At 37.4% G+C, this 18,483-nt stretch overlaps 1 protein-coding gene across 1 annotated transcript in view; it reads left to right on the top strand.

Moving 5' to 3' along the window:
- Nucleotides 1-1,147: 1,147 nt before the first annotated feature.
- LOC125240852 (protein nervous wreck) overlaps nt 1,148-18,483 on the top strand; it is a 116,293-nt gene continuing 98,957 nt past the window's right edge. Inside the window, exon 1 of the mRNA XM_048148994.1 lies at nt 1,148-1,238. Coding sequence (XP_048004951.1) covers nt 1,170-1,238 — 69 coding nt within the window. The 5' untranslated portion in view covers nt 1,148-1,169. The remainder of the gene's footprint in view (nt 1,239-18,483) is intronic.

The following is an 18,483-nucleotide window of genomic DNA, read 5'->3' on the forward strand; positions in this document are numbered from 1 at the left end:
CAGTTAATGATAACATTGATGATTCATTTACGTTTTCAATCAGGTATCTGAAAAACAGTCAAAAAAGTGCTCTTTCTTATTGGCGTGACAGAGCCAGATTGCCTTTCGATCGGCGACTGGGCCGACAGATCAGGCCCCGAAGTCGAATGGCATTTCTGCGAAACGAAACTCCCCAGAAATGTAGGCTGACTCTGTCGCGCTAATACCCAAGAGCGGTAGAGAAAGCTACGAAAGAGATATTATCGTGAGCGTTTGTGCATTCTGCTACGCACACTAAGAACGATACGCAACTGTATCTATTGCATCAATACGGAAGAGCGATAGAGATGTCTACGATACGCCTCGGGACGTAGGATATTGTACTCTCGGTACAGCTTGACCATTACACCAGGTGGTACAGTCAATGTGACGTTGGCCAGGTGCGCCCTGGGGCCCGTTTCCGAAAGGTACAAGCCTTGTATTACAAGTGTGTTTCCATGACAACCAATACGATTTGACAGTTCGCGCACATGTAATACAAGGCTTGTACCTTTCAAGAAACGGGCCACTGGTCTCCTAACTGCTTCGTACTTCCGTAAATGTCAAACCATGGCTAAGCGCAGATAATCCTAACTTTCAAAATACATGGGGTCTGGTTACAAACAAGTACCTACCTGGGCCATATTTTTCAAAGTTGTCACCCCATTTTTTTTGTAACACGGGTATTTTTTAGCGAGAAAAATCGCGAGATCTTTCGATCCTGTTAGGAGAAAAAAATATCAGAAGATTTCCACACATTTTTAAAACCTTCCATTCCGTTACCGCCTTACAAAACAAAATGTATGAAAAAATGGTAACGGAATGGGAAAAAAACCTTGGGACACTTTTTTCCTATTTAGGATTGAAAGAGCTCGCGATTCTGAGTGGAAACCACATAAAAAATTCCAAAACAAAAATAAAGTGGGGGGGGGACAACTTTGAAAAAAAATGCTCCACCTAACTAATTTGTACGAGTAAGTAGTGACTAATGCCGTGATGTTAAATCATACAATAACAATAGTAGCGTCGTCGATAATACTAATAAACGTTATCATATTATCTCTAGATAACGCCTAATAAGAAAATCTAACAGGGAAGAGAAGTCAGTAAATATTCCACTATCGAATAAGTATGACAGTTCGTGTTGTGCCATGGATTCAAAACGGGCGAGTTACTACGAAAAGAAGTATGGTGAGAGGCGGCCTAAACCAAAAGTGATGGTAAGTTATAATATCCACGCATTTTTTAGTCATGAGAATTATTCTTCAGGATAATCACTTAATCGAGTCGATTAGCAATATCTGACCGAATTCACGCAGCATTGCGATTAAATTCATGAACGCCCACTGTTGGGAAGTGGAGCACCTTGATATGGTTTTCTTGCTTTGCATCTTAAACAACATCGGGCTACAATAATTATTTGTTTTAAGTACAAGAAGCGTTGTTTAACCCCTTTGGCTGGCTAACCATGGTTGGTAACCAGCTTCCAAACGGGAAAAAATATCCCGTAAGTATTGTAACTGGTTAGAAAATGTTTTTTTTTGCCGTCATGAACACATGATTTATTCAAATGTTGCTGACATTGCCGTCATGAACACATGATTTATTCAAATATTTTTTAGGGTTCCGTAGTCAGCTAGGTTGAGTTTTGGTAATCGGTCTGTCCGAGTAGGAGTTTGCGTATGTACAAATGTAGCTTCGATTTGGTAAACACTCCGATCAGTAACTCGGGCCCAATACGTAACCAGCTAAAAACAGGATTTTTTTTATTCTCGTTCTGTAGCCAGTTACAAAACTTAGTTACCAAACGGTTCCACGCTGGCCCAACACGTAACCGGCTACAAACCGGGAATCATGGTTCCCATCCCGGACTCTTTCTAACGTGAGCGAAGCCGCGGGAAAAAGCTAGTGTAAAATATATGTAAAAAGATAAAAAAGAATGTTAAATACGGTAGGTAGGTACTAGAAATATCAACTCCCTTGGGAGAACGATTTTTCTATAACTCCCGCACCGCCTGCGTGCCATATATAGCACATTTAGTGTGAGAGTGTGTTGAAAAATAAAATATCTATCAAAACATATCGTCACTACTTTAAAAAAATCTCGTATCTCACGCTGTTCCTCAAAGTTAAAACGCAGTAAGTTTATATGCATTCCATACATACTACAATTTTCTTTTCATTGACAGACGAAGATACAAGTTTTTTTAAAAGTAGTGACGATAATATAGTAGTTGCATTCTCTATGTATGTTACGAGTTACGAGTACGTTATATTACATAAAAAAAATTCAAGTGTGAAGGTAATGTAATGAAATACTTTGTCACCTACTTAGTGACTTTATTAAAAGAATCTAAGTCAGCGCGCTGACGTTATTGCTTTAGACCACGATTAATCGGAGATGCAGTTTATCTAAAAGATAGGGTTGCATCTAAAAACAATAAATAAATAGGTACCTACTTAACAATAATATTACCACTCAGGAAAATAGGCGTGAGTAGTAAGTCTGTAGTTAAAAAAATCCCATTCGTTTGAACATGCAAATTTGTAAAACAGGGAACAGGGCAAGTGTCAAGTGTATTTATTGTTTTTTTAAAGGCACTGTGTCTTTGGCACGTGCAGTAAACAGTTGATACAATAGTACATTACATCAGAGGCCGGGAAAATGAGGATTTTCGGCCAAGTAGGTATATACGGCCGAGCGAGCGTGCGAGCGAGGCCGGATAGGGATACGAGGCCGGGAATCCGTTTTCACGCCGACGCATGTATAGTGCTTTTCTCAAACATACAATGAAATAAAATAAAAAATGCTCTAAAGGACAATATTTTATAAAAAAAAGTTACTTTGCAGGCCTAGGCCTAAAAAATAATATGAAATCCCTTTACAGTCCTCTCGAGTTGTTGCGCCCAAAAAGCGATACTTCCCAGCCCATTTTAAGGAACGTAAAGACAATATTTCATTGCACGTTTGAGAAATAATATTTTATGTAACACATGGCACCCTGATAGTAAGTTAGTCTTATGCAGTTATGTTAGTACAGTCAAGTGCAAAAATACGTATCGAAATAATCATCTCATAAATATGGTACTACGCTCTTATTACACCGGACTAAGATGCTATAGGACATATTTTGGAGTAAGATGTGTACACCCATATTTTTACACTTGACTGTACACAAACACATAGTTATAAGTATGTACAATAAGACATAATTTTTCTAGACTAGTAGATGGCTCCGAGCCATAAATCTATGTTGAAAGTGACACATAACGCCATCTATAAGTAAAATCGATGGCAACAAGGCATTTTTAGTGGCGCCATCTACTTTTTGCGCGTCGCGGTGGCATTTTAATGTATGAGATGGTATAATTGAGTTAGATTTATACAGCCCCAGGTACTTAAAGCCTCTGGCTCGGGTGTATCCAACTGACGCCTCCGGGGCGTTCTAACAAAACGAAGGTGTATCGGGTGTCAAAGCGAAAAGGCTTCTTGTTTATGTCTGCCTGGTAAGGCCATTAGTGCTTGTCAGACAGCGTTTCACGTTCATCATATTTACAGTAGAATAGCTTAGAATTTATAAATATTTTATCTCATTTTAATGTTTAACTATATTATTAAGGCTTTGACAGTGTACAGTCAGCCAAAAAAGTGGTTTACCACATTTCGATTTTATGTGTGTGAAATAGTCGAAAAGTGGTAAACCACTTTCTTGGCTGACTGTAGACTTAGAAGATTGCTCATGCTTGTTGCATGTGGACCATCAGAACTATGCGAACGTCGTGCATAATATTCGCACATCAGCGATTCTTTACATACTTTTATCGCCAGGATGATCGTTGCCTTATTGGCCGTATCAAAACCAGTTCGAATGAAATAAAGTCGACGACGACATTTGTGACACATGAACCTTTTTCAACTGTGCCCGCCTCGGTTTCTCAATATCTTCGTTTACACGAACGTCGACTTCGACATACCAAAGACCTATATAACTCCGTATAGACAGATAAAGTCTAAGAAAAAAACGTACCTCAGTACCATACAGAAAAAGGTACGGTGGCCTAGATGGCATTAAACCTTTGGGGTACGCTCAGCTAGATGGTGCTAATATTAATATTTGACATTTTAAAACATATCAAGCTAAGAATATGGGCCAAATTGTCAAAACTGAGGTTCAAAAGTTTTAAGCCTGTATCAAGAGATGGCAGTCTATGCCATGTGATAACACATTTTACTTCGACAGTAACTCTCTATAATACTCGATCCTCTTTGGACATACCTATACTTCTAAGAGCCACTTGCACCAACGATAATGGAGGGACATTTTATATAGAATTTGACAGGTGACAGCCCACTAACCCTGAGTTAAGTTGTTGGTGCAGGTGGGCCTATTGTGCCTGAGCTGTAAATTCACATTTTTGACACATTTGTTCTGAAGTAATGTTGCGATGTGGGTAAGACGTATCGTTTGCCAAATCTAGCGATTATTTATGAATTGGTTGAATCGATTAGGCCCTATGTACAAGGAGGCGTTTAAACAAATATACGATTTCTATCAACTTACTGAAATGTCATTTGAATCGAAATGACAGACTGCCACAGCAATAGTTTAAAAATAAAAATGAATGATAATTGATAAATGACATAATAAGTAAATCCTGCCGGCGTATCATGCTTCCAATTTTATCACTTATCCACGTGGATAAAGCATCCGTCACGCTTTACCAAGTATGTCAGTGTGAGAGTGACAGATGTCTTATCCACGTGGATAAGTGATAAAATTGGCAGCATGATACGCCGGCTGCGTGATAAATGAATATCATAAAATACTCATTAACGAAGATCCGCAAAATGTAACATGTGTTAGATTATGTTTAAAGTAAGCGATATATTGTTTTTAAGTATGTACTTGATTTTTTTAAATATTATTACACGGTTTATTTAAAATTTCACTAGGTCGCGCCAGTTTACGTTTTGTGGACGCTGTCATGTGTCAAAAATGTGAACTTACTTATACAGCTCCGGGACAATAAACTAAGTTCCTAGCATAAAAATATACGTAACAAAGTGGTCACGAAACCCTAAATATAACTTAAAATATTTCTTAGAAAATCATGTGTCACACTCACACAATATGTATTAGAAAATAACATCGACGTTTTAATTAATGAATGAATGTTTCGATTAAGTAATGAAGTGATAACTTTTGGAAACGATCGCTCCAAATATAAAATACTGTCCCCAGTATCCCATTAAAGTAGGATTGACTCCGATGGGAATGCACCCCGGATTACGAAGTCTAAGCTAGAATTAAGGTAGGATACTACCTTACTAAATAGGCGCCGTGTAACTGCTGGCGTTGCCTTACCGAAACCCAGGCAAAACAAAAATGTGTGGAGACAACTTGTAGATTAAATCTTTTTTTGTTTATTGAACATACTTGGAAATTTTGCTGTATATAAATAGCCACAGATAGTCCAGAAATTATATTATATAGATATGCAATATGCATACCTAATATTGAAATAATCCTTGGCCTAACCAAGGTTTTTATAGGATTTACTAAGAATCGTAGCTCATTTTTTTAGCGCCACCTATTAAATACTATCATAACTACACTGGTGATGCCTACAAATTTACATACATACATACAATCACGCCTGTTTCCCAGAGGGGTAGGCAGAGATCACGGATTTCCACTTACTACGATCCTGACAAACCACTTTCGCTTCACACACTTTCAACACGCTCGTCGGTTTCGAGTACTTCTAACCTGGCCTTTTTGCAATATTTCCCCGATTTGATCAGCAAAAGTTCGTCTAGGTCTTCCACTTCCAACTTCCACTCTTTTTTCATATACTTTCTTCGTTAATCTCCTCTCATCCATCCTCTCTACATGCCCGAACCACCTTAACATGCCCATCTCAATCTTTGTCACCACATCTACATCCACTCCACACTTCTTTCTTATCATCCTATCACTCAACTTCACACCACCCATGCTTCTTAACGCTCTCATTTCCACGGCATTTACTTGACTTTGATCTCTTTTCTCCCACACCCAAGTTTCACTACCATACATAAGTGTAGGCACTAAAACTCCTCTATGCACTGGCAGGCGTGCTTTTTGCGACACTTTCTGGCTGCCCTGTACCCATAAAATCGTTTAGTGCTCCATTCACTCTATTCCCAGCATTCACTCTCCTTTCAATATCTTTCCATGTTTACCATCCCTTGTAAACAACGTTCCCAACATGATGTGCCTACGAATTTATTTTTTTCAAAATGTGTTTGACGTGATATTATGATATTAAAATAAAGAAGCATGTCATTTGTTCTTATAATAAATAAAAACCGGCCAAGAGCGTGTCGGGCCACGCTCAGTGTAGGGTTCCGTAGTTTTCCGTATTTTTCTCAAAAACTACTGAACCTATCAAGTTCAAAACAATTTTCCTAGAAAGTCTTTATAAAGTTCTACTTTTGTGATTTTTTTCATATTTTTTAAACATATGGTTCAAAAGTTAGAGGGTGGGACGCACTTTTTTTTCCTTTAGGAGCGATTATTTCCGAAAATATAAAAATTAACAAAAAACGATCTTAGCAAACCCTTATTCATTTTTAAATACCTATCCAACAATATATCACACGTTAGGGTTGGAATGAAAAAAAATTCGGCCCCCACTTTACATGTAGGGGGGGTACCCTAATAAAACATTTTTTTTCATTTTTTATTTTTGCACTTTGTCGGCGTGATTCATATACATAGATACATCAAACAAACAAAAACATGATAAAACTACTTAAAACTAAATACCTAACCTACTTATAAATAAAAAATTTGGCCTAAATCGCCGTCAATGGGCAAGGTACCCAGAAGGCTGGCAGCATTTCCACGCTGTATAGCGATACTTATACGTTGCGCAAAATACTGGCCAGCCCTCTGGTTGCCTGAGGTCTCTATTAGGCGAGATGACAAATGTTTATACAAATGACGGGCACTGGGCCCCCATGGCCCCAAGGTCTCAACGCCAAACGCCGCAAATATGTAGCTGGTTCCTAGGGCGGCATATTTGCGGCGCTTGATGCTTTCGGCTGAGGATGCCGCAGCGCCAGCAGCAACGCTGGTGACTGGAACATGGGACGGCGCCAGTGTATCAACGCAAGTAGCGTCCCAAACTAGCGGCCGACCCATGCTCCAAGGCACCAGTGTCATACCGTCAGGCCTCTTGCCGTCGTCCCAGGCCGGTGGGCTCCAGGACTGCTGGCACTTTCGCGCTGACAAGGGCCCGACGGATAACATCATTGATACTGGCGTGGCGTGGGATCCTTCCAGCGCTTCGGGAGCATGAGAGGCCATGGTGACCCAATGTGTCCACCATGGTACCGCATTGACAGCGATGAGGCTGGTTTGTTGATGCCCCCAATCGCAAGCTAGCTGCTAGGCAAAAGGTGGTGTTATCCAGCAGAGTCCCAATGTTTGGTGAGGGTAAAGCCTGTAGCCACAGACCCGACTCCCACTCCGCAGTCGCAAGGAGACGAGCTCGGTCTGTCGAACTAGTTGACGTATTTAAAAGGTTTTCCCGTACTAGTCGACAGAGCGGCTCGTCCCATTGCCTCTGCGAACAGAGATTGGCAGGCGGGTCCGTGTTTGGACAGGTTATGGACCAAACGTTCTTGGCCTCGGAGCAGTGTGCGGCTTCTATAGATCCAATTGAAGGTTCTAATATTTTACCTATAAGGCTTTGAGCACCATGCACCGAGGACAAGAAAGCAGGTAGAGCAACACAAGAAATTTTGCGGATACCCAGGCCGCCAAACCTAATAGGAAGACTAGCCTGGGTCCAAGTTCTGTCGTCAAAATGGATATTGAAGATGGAGGTGATTGTTTCAATGACTAACATATCTAATTTTGATACCAAAGTTGGGTATTTCCAAAGATGAGTTCCGCGGAGTATGTACGTAAATTTTGGGACGAAAAGGCAGTGCTTAATGATTGAATAGGCTGAATGAATATTAATTTTGGCCAAACGGTGTGATGTTGTTTTAAAATTTTGAATCTTAGAGTCAATGAAGGTTTCAAAGGATTGGTCCAAAATGGGACAACCAAGGAGGTGAAGCGACTCTTTGTTTATAATTTTGATACCCGGAGCTAGTTGTGTAAAAAGGTCGATAGTGTTATTCTTGTCCGGGCAGGAGTCTGTGATAAAAAGTTCGCACTTCGAAAAATTTAGTGAAAGGCAAAAATATCCTAAAAGGCCCATGTATACATTTCAGGGGTACGCGTTTTTGTATGGGCTTTGTCACTCCAGTATTAAATCGTTCTTGTTCCTTGTAAAAGATTTCGTCTACAAAATTGTCTCGCTTTAACGACATCTAGCCATCAATTTAAGTACTAACCACGAATCAAGTGATGCTACCGGATCATAGTCTAAGAACGAGGTCCGAAATGGAAAATATGAAAGAAGTAGGACGTCCGCAACTGCTTTTGCGTTACTAGATGGTGTTATTTTTAAGAGGTAATGTAAAATACCCTATAATGGACGGTGATGTCATTATGGACAAAAATAGAAATAAGTATCTAAAATTAGTTTCTAAAAACTAACGGTAATGTATAGTCACCGGCATAAATAAGTGACGATTTCTGTACCTTGTCGCTTTAAATCGTTTGACAATTTCGTTTCATTTCAAACAAGACGTTAATGTGACAAGGTACAGACAGAAAACATCACATATTTTTGCCGGTGACTGTACCATAAACTAGAGTTATAGAGCTGCTTAATTTTGAAGTTTCATTTAATTCGGTTATTTCTGAAGGATTTGGCGGCAAGATAAAAGTCATCAGTATACTGAAAAAAATATCAAGACGAATTCTTAGTAATGTTGCTAAGAGAGTTGAGTTCATGTATAAAATAATAAAAAAATAATACTCGGTGTTAACTTGAATGAGTTTTACTTACTGCATTAACCATGAGATAAGGTATAAAACATACTAGTTTGTTACTCCAAAGATATAAAGAAATAATGTTATTTTGCGAGTGTCCATAACTGGAACCCGAAAACTGCGTACCTCCTATGACGGACAAGGAACAATTTGCGAAACCAAAATTTACAAGAAACAATCCTATGTTAAGATAACCCAAACTAATTTTATTTGCGGTATTGAGTATCAGTTGGCTTTAAAAGCAAAATTTTAAACTTTTTTCACTGTTCATAATAGGGGATCCGTTATTGGAGAACTGCCGTCCATGATTGGAGAAAAAAAGACCTTGTTTTAATTTGTTAACTATGAAGAAACCAATAGGAGTATCTATCCTGCAATACGCTTGAAATGTAAAAGAAGGATAAGACATTCAAGTTAAAACACGCTTAGCGGTAGAATTTTTACACGTATCAGTGAAATATCAAAAATAGGCAAAATCTTATTTTACTTTTTAAAGGTTTTCCCCGTAGGGACACTGATTCTTTAGATACTACATTACTGACTTGCGAAACTGACATTATTTCATGATTCAATAGTACATTACTACAGAGGCCGGTACAAAACGGGTTGCCGACCGAAGACATATAGACGCCGGATATATACCTAGGTCTGAGGCGGGCAACCCCATTTCCCGCCGAGGTATGTATAGTGCTTTTCCCAAACATGGTATGAAATAAATACTAAAAATAAAAACTGAATGGCTACAGTATCTCCTAAACGGTGCGTCGTAGCGCAAAAATAATAAAAGTTTCGTTTACTTTTATACGTGAGAACCCCGCAGAGAACAATATAAACATAAAATTAAAAAAAAGGAAATAAATAATTGTAAAAAAACGCACCAAAAATCAAATATTGCCGAGGTCTTCTACCAGTTGCAGTCGGCACGTCTGTAAAGCCCCTTTCAGTTTTTTTTAAATGGCCAAATACCTAGATGTTATGTCACAAATATCAGTGTTTGGAAATTAAAAAAGAGGACTTTGCCGGCCTAGGCCTGCAATGTTTGTATGAAATTCCATTATCTTCCTCTTGTCCTAGCCGCACCTGAAACGTCATACTTCGCGGCCAATTAAAAGGCACATACATCAATGTTTCATACCATGTTTGAGAAAAATAATTTTTCTCAAACATGGTAGGTATGAAATAATTGGCAGCGAAGTATGACGTTGTAGGTGCGGCTAGGACGATTGATAGATAATGGAATTTCATACAAACCTTGCAGGCCAAGGCCGGCAAAGTCTTCTTTTTTAATTTCCAAACACAGATAATTGTGACATAACATCCAGGTATTTAGCCAATTAAAAAAAAACTATAAGGGGCTTTATAGACGTGCCGACTGCAACTGGTACGGGCCCTAGACAATAATTGATTTTGGGTGCGTTATCATACAAAAAAAATTTTTTTCGTTTTTTTTTAATTTTTTGTTTTGATATAGGCTTATACGGGGTATTAAAGGGGAACGAAAATTCGATTATTTTTGCGCTACGACGCACCGTTTAGTAGATACAGCCATCCAAAATTACTATTTTCAGTAGACTTTAGGTTTTATTTCATACCATGTTTGAGAAAAGCACTATACATACCTCGGCGGGAAATGGGGTTGCCCGCCGAAGACATATAGATGGCCGAGCGAAGCGAGGCCGGATAGGTCTGAGGCGGGCGGGTCTGTCCCGGCCTCTGTAGTAATGTACTATTCCTTTACCAGGTGCATGTCGTTGAAAATATAAATAACTGTTTAAAAGAGTGCGCTAACTTGGACGGTTATAAAATAAACATTACATCTCGTATTCTTAAGCTCTCTATCCCTGCTCACCGCACTAGGTTTATGACTAACTCTTTTGCTGTCCAGGCGAGCCGTCTCTGGAATTCGCTCCCTCTCAGTATTAGACAAGAGCAAGTTAGCTTTCAAGCGGGTACTGCATCAGTATCTGCTGAAACAAGAGTTCGAGTAGAATCCATCAATATATATATATGTATGTATATATATATATATATATATATGTATATTTTTGCGAATATATATCAATTATAAGTAAGTATATTTATTTTTGTTTGCATATATTTATATTTATGTATTATATAAGTATTTTATGAAGTTAATCAGTTGTTTTCGATAATTGTCATTGTCATTTTTCTTTCTCCTTGCACCATTTTTACATGTCTCTGTTTGGCCCGATGGTTGACTGGTAGAGAATGCCATTAGGCATTAAGTTCGCCATTTGTACATTTTTGTTTTATTTGTGCAATAAAGTTTAAATAAATAAATAAACATTAGTTTCATATAAATATTAGTTCTTTAGGTATTTACGCCGCCGTGGAACTTTCTAGCGATTATGGTACCCAAAAACAACGTTTGGGGGTTTACTTATTATGAGTGATAGCCTATTTGGCATAGGTATGGTCAAGCCAAGCTAACTCTGCACAGTTCTACTGTGGGAGTGTGAAGTTGTCATCATAAACGTCAACTTATATGACGTTTATGAATAGGTACCTCCTGCCATACGTCATACCAAGTGCAGATTTAACTTAGACGAACTCTATCTCTGTTGACGCTAATTTAATTTCTTGCTCTAAAAAGTTTGTGGATAAAAATTTGTTGTTTCCATGCGGGCAATTATGGTGGTATTGCCCTGCGGGTCTACTCAAGTTAGTGTACCAAATCATAATATGAAAACCTTTCGAATAAGTGGCACTATTATTGTAGCAAACTTCGAATAAAATGATCAGTTGTTGAGGAGTAGCATATTGTTCAATAGTGTTATCATTGAAGTAGTTGAAGTTCTCAATTTATTTGCGTTAAATTATAAAATATTACATATCATTTACACCTGCGTTAATATGTATCCAAAATTATACTTAATCAGAAAATTCAGTGATCTTTAATATAATACTACTTTTATTTTCTGATGAACAAGTATATAAAAATGTTAAAAATTAAATAAAAATATAAGGTTATTTTTCAATGAACTTTACTTCCTGGAATTGCAATCCCATTTTTCTCCTCTATCTCCTTACACAAAACAAAAGTGTAGGTCTATGGTAGGGTGCGTGGGTGGGCGAGCGCAGGCGCGGCGCGCGGCCGTCGTCCGCGGCCTGCCGCTGTCGCGACGCGGACGAGTCTCCCACCGCACGCAAGCGTGCGCCGCCATCGATCGGCTCAGCCACCATGCAGCCGCCGCCGAGAAAGGTAAGAATTATCCAACCATAATAAACACCCACTTGATACCTAACACCAATAACTTAACATCCCATTTACATGATATATGTAACTCACGCATTATGTAATGAGTAATTGCGCAATTTTTGGGGGTGCGCGCCTGTGATTTAATTCATGTAAGATAATCTTAATGAATTTATTTTTTGTACGTTTCACGACAACTTTGCAACACAAACGCTTTGTATGGTGACCGCAAAATGTGTGCTAAAATTTCATTACTTAATCAATAAATAGAATTTAAGATGTCCTCCTAAAATATTCCAAATAGGTATGTAACAAACACACGGCGAGACAGTGAAAGATACCTGAAACTGTTTATGATTAAGTTACACAGCCGAAATGAAATAAACCAACAAATATTGAAATCAAACATAATGCGGGATTAACAATGTTAACCTTAAAAGGGTCATCTGTTTTAAAGTTCATTCATAAAATTAGGCAGCGTGCTCCGTGCGGAGAATTAGGCCGTATGAGGAACTAGGAATCGATAGCTGCAGCGGTTCGGACCATTCACGAAAATTGTAAACGTTTGGCTTCAAATAGCTCTATGGCCAAACATTTCAGGAAATCGCCATCGAAATGTTGCAAGTACGAAAAACAACAAAAATAGATGCATACAGTGTATTAGGCTTAGAAACGTTCTCAAAACTGTTAAAGCATATTTTTTGGAGAAGCCTAAATAAATGTGACAAACGAAGTACTTAGTGAAATTTAACTGAGGAAAGACAGAAAAATCAAAACTATTGACTTTAATGAAACAGTGTGATAGCAATTGTTCATATCGGTAACGTGGGTTAATGTAGATCGATTGCTTAGAATAAATTTTATCAAGAATGGACTTTAAAATAGTGATCAGTTATTGGTAGCAAATGTCATCATAACGTCGTTGTTGAAAGAAAACCTATACCTATATGGAAAAGTTCAGCTTGAATTATTAATTAATTAAGGTTAATAACCTACACATGTATGTATGACTTTAACTAACCGCCTGCTTGGGTATTCTCACGTTCCTCACTATTTATAAATTAACAGGTGTCTAAGATATTTTGGTTAAGGTTTAGGGGTTTGGCCAATATAATGAATAAAAGGTTAAGTGCGAGTCGGACTCGCACATCGAGGGTGATGTAAAAAATCGTCTTATTTTCAATCGGCTTATTTAGGTACCCAGATTTCCAGAAGGAGGTTCTGTATTCGGAAGTTGTGATTATTTTGCTTCCACGAAAAACTTACTAAAATTATACTGCTGGAGTGGTAACGATAAACATCTAACTTCAATTTATATACTTAATAAGTAAGTATAATAATATGAATTCTCGTTTATGATTAATGCATCTTTAGTTTTTAATGTGTTTTTAGATTTCGCCCTTTCAAATATGTATACATATTGTACACATATTATTTTAAAAAGGTTAAACCAATTTTACTAAAGAGTGAATAATAAAGAAATTCACAGTACCAACAGGAGCAAAATACTAACATAAAAGAAAATCAAACCAAATTAAAAGTCATAGTATTGCCTTCGGTTTCCGCTATAGTTAACAGCGTGTGAACCTGCCTTAAAATCTATATTATTTTCGCTCCGCGCACACGGATGCAACAGTTGCACGGCGACATTTTTTGTCTCTGTTGTGCGTCCAAGGAGTGACGACAGGTGGTTATGGTTCATTAATATTTCTTGTATGTGGGTAGTTTTTGCACATTGTATTTTTTCCTCAGTCACCTGTTGACCACGAATGCTGTAAAGTGTTCGAAACTTCGGGATGAATTGTAATTCAACGTACGCGATATAATCAGTTTCCATAGTTTTATTTCACAAATTAAAAGTCAATTCAATTAGCCAAATTCTCGGGAGTCTCGATATTAAGATAACATGTTAAATTTAGATATAAAGATATCAAAGTTAGAATTGGCCTCTCGAGTCTCCGTACATTTAGCAGCCCGAAGTTGGAAGTTATATGGCTTCATTGAGCTTAAAAAGGCGGCCTTTTCCTTTGAATAGGGGCTTAAATACTATTGTTTCTTTCAAAGCATTTTTAAAAGCGCGTTTAATAATGAATAAATGATCGAGCGCGAAGTAATTATGTAATTAAATAGGTAACTTTAAAATGTAAATATTATTAATTAATTTAATTAAAATATTTATAACAGGACCAAAAAAATATAAAACATTCTTTAAAAAATATGAATTTATATTCGTAAAAATACTGTTTATCTTTATTAATCAGGATTATTTATTTTTCTACTCCCAAATTTCGTCCTTTACAGGGTCGTGCATAGATCTTTAAAACCCTACATAAAAGTTTGTTCCCCACAGCCAGCGTCCGCCGGCTTTCCGCGCATGCGCGCAGTATCAAAAAAACTGAAAATGCATTGTTTGGCTCTGTAACCATGGCAACGTATTGTTATAACGATAGTGCGCGCGTGCAAACCTTTGCGTCAAATACAGGAAACAGTGTGAATTTCACGAAAGTTATTCAAGAAAACTATTAAAAACTAAGTGCATGGTCGTAGTCGTTAATAAAAGTATTGTATGCAATGGTGTTTAACTGAGTAAAAAAATACTCGTGGCGTCTTAATAACAATTTTCGGCTTCGCCTCAAATTGTTACCCACGCCACTCGTCTTTTTTGACCTCCTTTAAACGCCAGTTGCATAAAATACTACTAAAATACCAGCTTAATTTCCCAATTAATACATTCTTTAATAAACGCACATATACACAAAATTCACATATGTTCCAAATCTGATCAAAATACATATTATTTCATAGCTTTTGAGTAAAATGTCTGTGACATGCGGACGGACAGACAGACACGGACGGACACTACGAAACTATAAGGATCCGTTTTAGCTATTTTGGCTAACGGAACCCTGAAAAGGAAAATGAAGAAAAAACAGAGGGCCCGGAGCCTAACACTCGATGTGTTAACAATATATTAATATACTAAAAATAGGGAGTACGTAGTCTAGGCATTGTATATAATATGTACAGTCAACCAATTGGAACCCTAGGCCACTGTAGAACTATGTCACAGTGACGTTATAAATCAGATTGTAAGAAATCTCTTACTGCTTGTCATTTTGACATGGTTGTAGAGTGGCCTAGGGTTCCAATTGGTTAGTGTACATTATACTCGGTGTAACATGGGGAAACCGAATAATTTTAAGACCGTACTCGTATTCCTCATCCTCATCATATTAGAAGAGTAAGAGGTCATATAAACTTTTCTGGATTTCGCCTACTTTCAGAGTTATAAGCATGAAAAAAAAAACAATAAAATTACTTATTTCTCTCAGAACAAAACGCTATTTTGATGACAATTGACAACATTTCATATTTTTTAGTACTACTTTTTATTGTTTGGTTTGAAAGAACTCAATACTAAAAGATACACGTATTTTTTTACTTTTCCAACAACTGCTATTTTAATGAGAAATTCCCTTTTTATTACTGCTTCGAGCAGAAAGAGCGTAAGTTACAAACGTCAAGACACAGCTTCGTGACGTCACATGTGTTGTTTCATACACCTAAGAAAACGACAAAATCATTCCTAAAAAAAAAAGTTTTAACAGTCAGCTTAAACAGTCCGGTATGTCTGACTGTCAAGTGTCACTGTCAACCACTAGTGAATGACTACGAATCATAGACTAAACCATGATTTTTTTAATATCTTTGCTACGAACTGTGATAAGTTTCACTGTCAAACTCAAGTGACATCCCAACTGGAAGATTTTTTTGATATAGTGGCAGCTCTAAATCAGCTATTTGACGTCACTTCCCCTTTAAACTATTTTAAAGATTTTTTATACTAAAAATGCGGAAAAAAATTTTTTAAAAATGATTTATGTGATCTACAAGCGTATATCTCGAAATGGTTTTCGATTTAGGGACATTGAAAATTTTGAAACGTTGTCAATGGTGCCATTATCATTCATAATCTAACTATCCTCGTAGATAGATGTCAAAAAATAACTTGTAAAAAAAGTAATGCAAAAAAGTATTAAAAAAATGTAAATTTCATTTTAAGTGCCAGTTTTTTTTAATACTACGTCGGTGGCAAACAAGCATACGGCCCGCCTGATGTAAAGCGGTCACCGTAACCTATGGACGCCTGCAACTTAAACAGAGTCACATGCGCGTTACCACCCCATTAGAAACTTGTACATTCCCTTTTGCTGTGTTAAGTACACAGCAAAAAGGAGTGTACAAGTTCTAAGGAGGGTTCGGGTTGCCGACGACTCAAAGGACAATAGACGGAACAAGTTAGTTCCGTAAGTCCTCCCGTCATCATCACACCACACCCTTGTTGAGCTCTGGCAGCCTTACTCACCGGCAGGAACACAACACTATGAGTAGGGTCTAGTGCTAGTGGGGTTAAAATATATGCAAACTCACTCGATCACTCTGAAAATGCGTCATGGTCATCTATAATAATATATATAATATTAATATTAAAAGATGAGTATATATCCTTCTAACGTGTCACAAGCAGCTCGGTATACAAGAGAGTCCAAATGAAGCAAAGCGTGAAGGAGCGCGCGTAGAGGCTCGTAGGCTCTCGTAGCCCTCGTAGCACTCGGCGGCACTACGACGCGAGCAGTCGCGATGTAAACTTTTACACTCGTCGTTGCACCGATGTACACTGGAACAGAAGAGTTATATTTTTTATTAGATGTGTGTTTTTTATACATACTTATTTTTTATTATTATAACTGGGCGTGTGTAACCCACACACGCCCAGTTATAATAATGTTTGTATGTCTTACTACTACTACGCTGTTTTTTAAATACCTACTGTTAGGTTAACTTCATATGTACGTTATGAACCTCCAGGTCTATTCGTATTACTTTCAGTTTCTGTAGGCACACTATGTACTACATACCTATGTATGATGGATAATACGACTGTTTGTGTTCTAAATAAATTTAAAAAAATGTCTTTCACGGAAAAACGGTTATGCAATGTACCTATAAAATTGACAACATTTTGAAATTCTACGCAACGTATTCGAGTACATTTTCTACATTGAACGCCAAATAGAAATGCAAGCCAATATGAGATTCTTGCATCTGCAATTCTGCATATTCCCCGTTCGTTCGATTTGCGTTCGCTTGATGTGATACACGTGTGAAATATGTGCTCCGACTCGAAACCTGTAATGTACTAGACTAACAGCTGCAGAAGTGCATGGCGAATTTATCAATGAATTCATGCATAATTTTTCCATGCACTTATGCAGCTGATAGTACGTAGTAATCTACTAGCGATTACAGCGTCTACCACGAGTTCGTGAATACGTTATTCAAAAGTAGAAACGTCACGGAAAATCTATGATATCTAATGAAATGTATGGCTACCATCCTACCATCGGATTCCTAGACGCATGGACCGAAAAAAATACGAAGGAAAATCTTTTCCCTTCCCTCTACATCTAACGTCAAAAAAATTAAAATAATGCTTAACCTGGAGGGCGATTTTTGAATGTAATATATGTAATTTAACTTAATACGGGATTTTGTCACTAAAATACCGGTTGAAAACGGTGACTTGCTTATTATTTTCAGTGACAATTTTCTGAATTCGAACGCGTGAGACTCAAAAATCGGCCCGCTGGAGATGCGTTTAATGTAAGTACCTTGGTTTTCGAATCGACATCATTAAGTTTCACATCAAAACGCATGTCGCTCGTGCATTTACCTAAAAATGCGTAAAAAGGGCTTAAACTTGATAATTTGATAACCTTTATTTATTTTATTTATTTGGGGCAACAACAGCAATACAAAAAATAAATTTATAACATAAGGAACCATTAACATAGCCAATAACAGATGTCCACAAGTAGGTATTTTATTTTATTTTATTTTTCTTTATTAAGGAAAACAAACAGCATTATATAATACATTGTAAATCGTACATTTAGGTGGATCATAAGCCAATGAAGTTTTCACTAATAGGTAACACTTATGTGTAAAAGTATGCACAAAGTTATAAATTTAAGCTAGTGTAACATAAGTTAGTTTAGTACAAAACGTTACAAAATTATTATTTTTTGATACAAATGCATGCAAAAACTTAATTATAAAGTATTTCTAATCGTGTTTACATAACTAGTATACTTTTGATGAAAGATATCGGTATGGCTATACATAGTATTATGGGTGGAGCAGGCTCTTATAGTAAAACGATTTGTTGAGTAATTATTCCTACATGGCTTTACAGCAAAGGTATTTTTGGAGCGAGTACGCAGACCGGAGCATTTAAGAGATATGTTA

Source organism: Leguminivora glycinivorella, chromosome Z (assembly GCF_023078275.1).
Source record: "Leguminivora glycinivorella isolate SPB_JAAS2020 chromosome Z, LegGlyc_1.1, whole genome shotgun sequence".
Classification (NCBI taxonomy): Eukaryota; Metazoa; Arthropoda; class Insecta; order Lepidoptera; family Tortricidae; genus Leguminivora; species Leguminivora glycinivorella.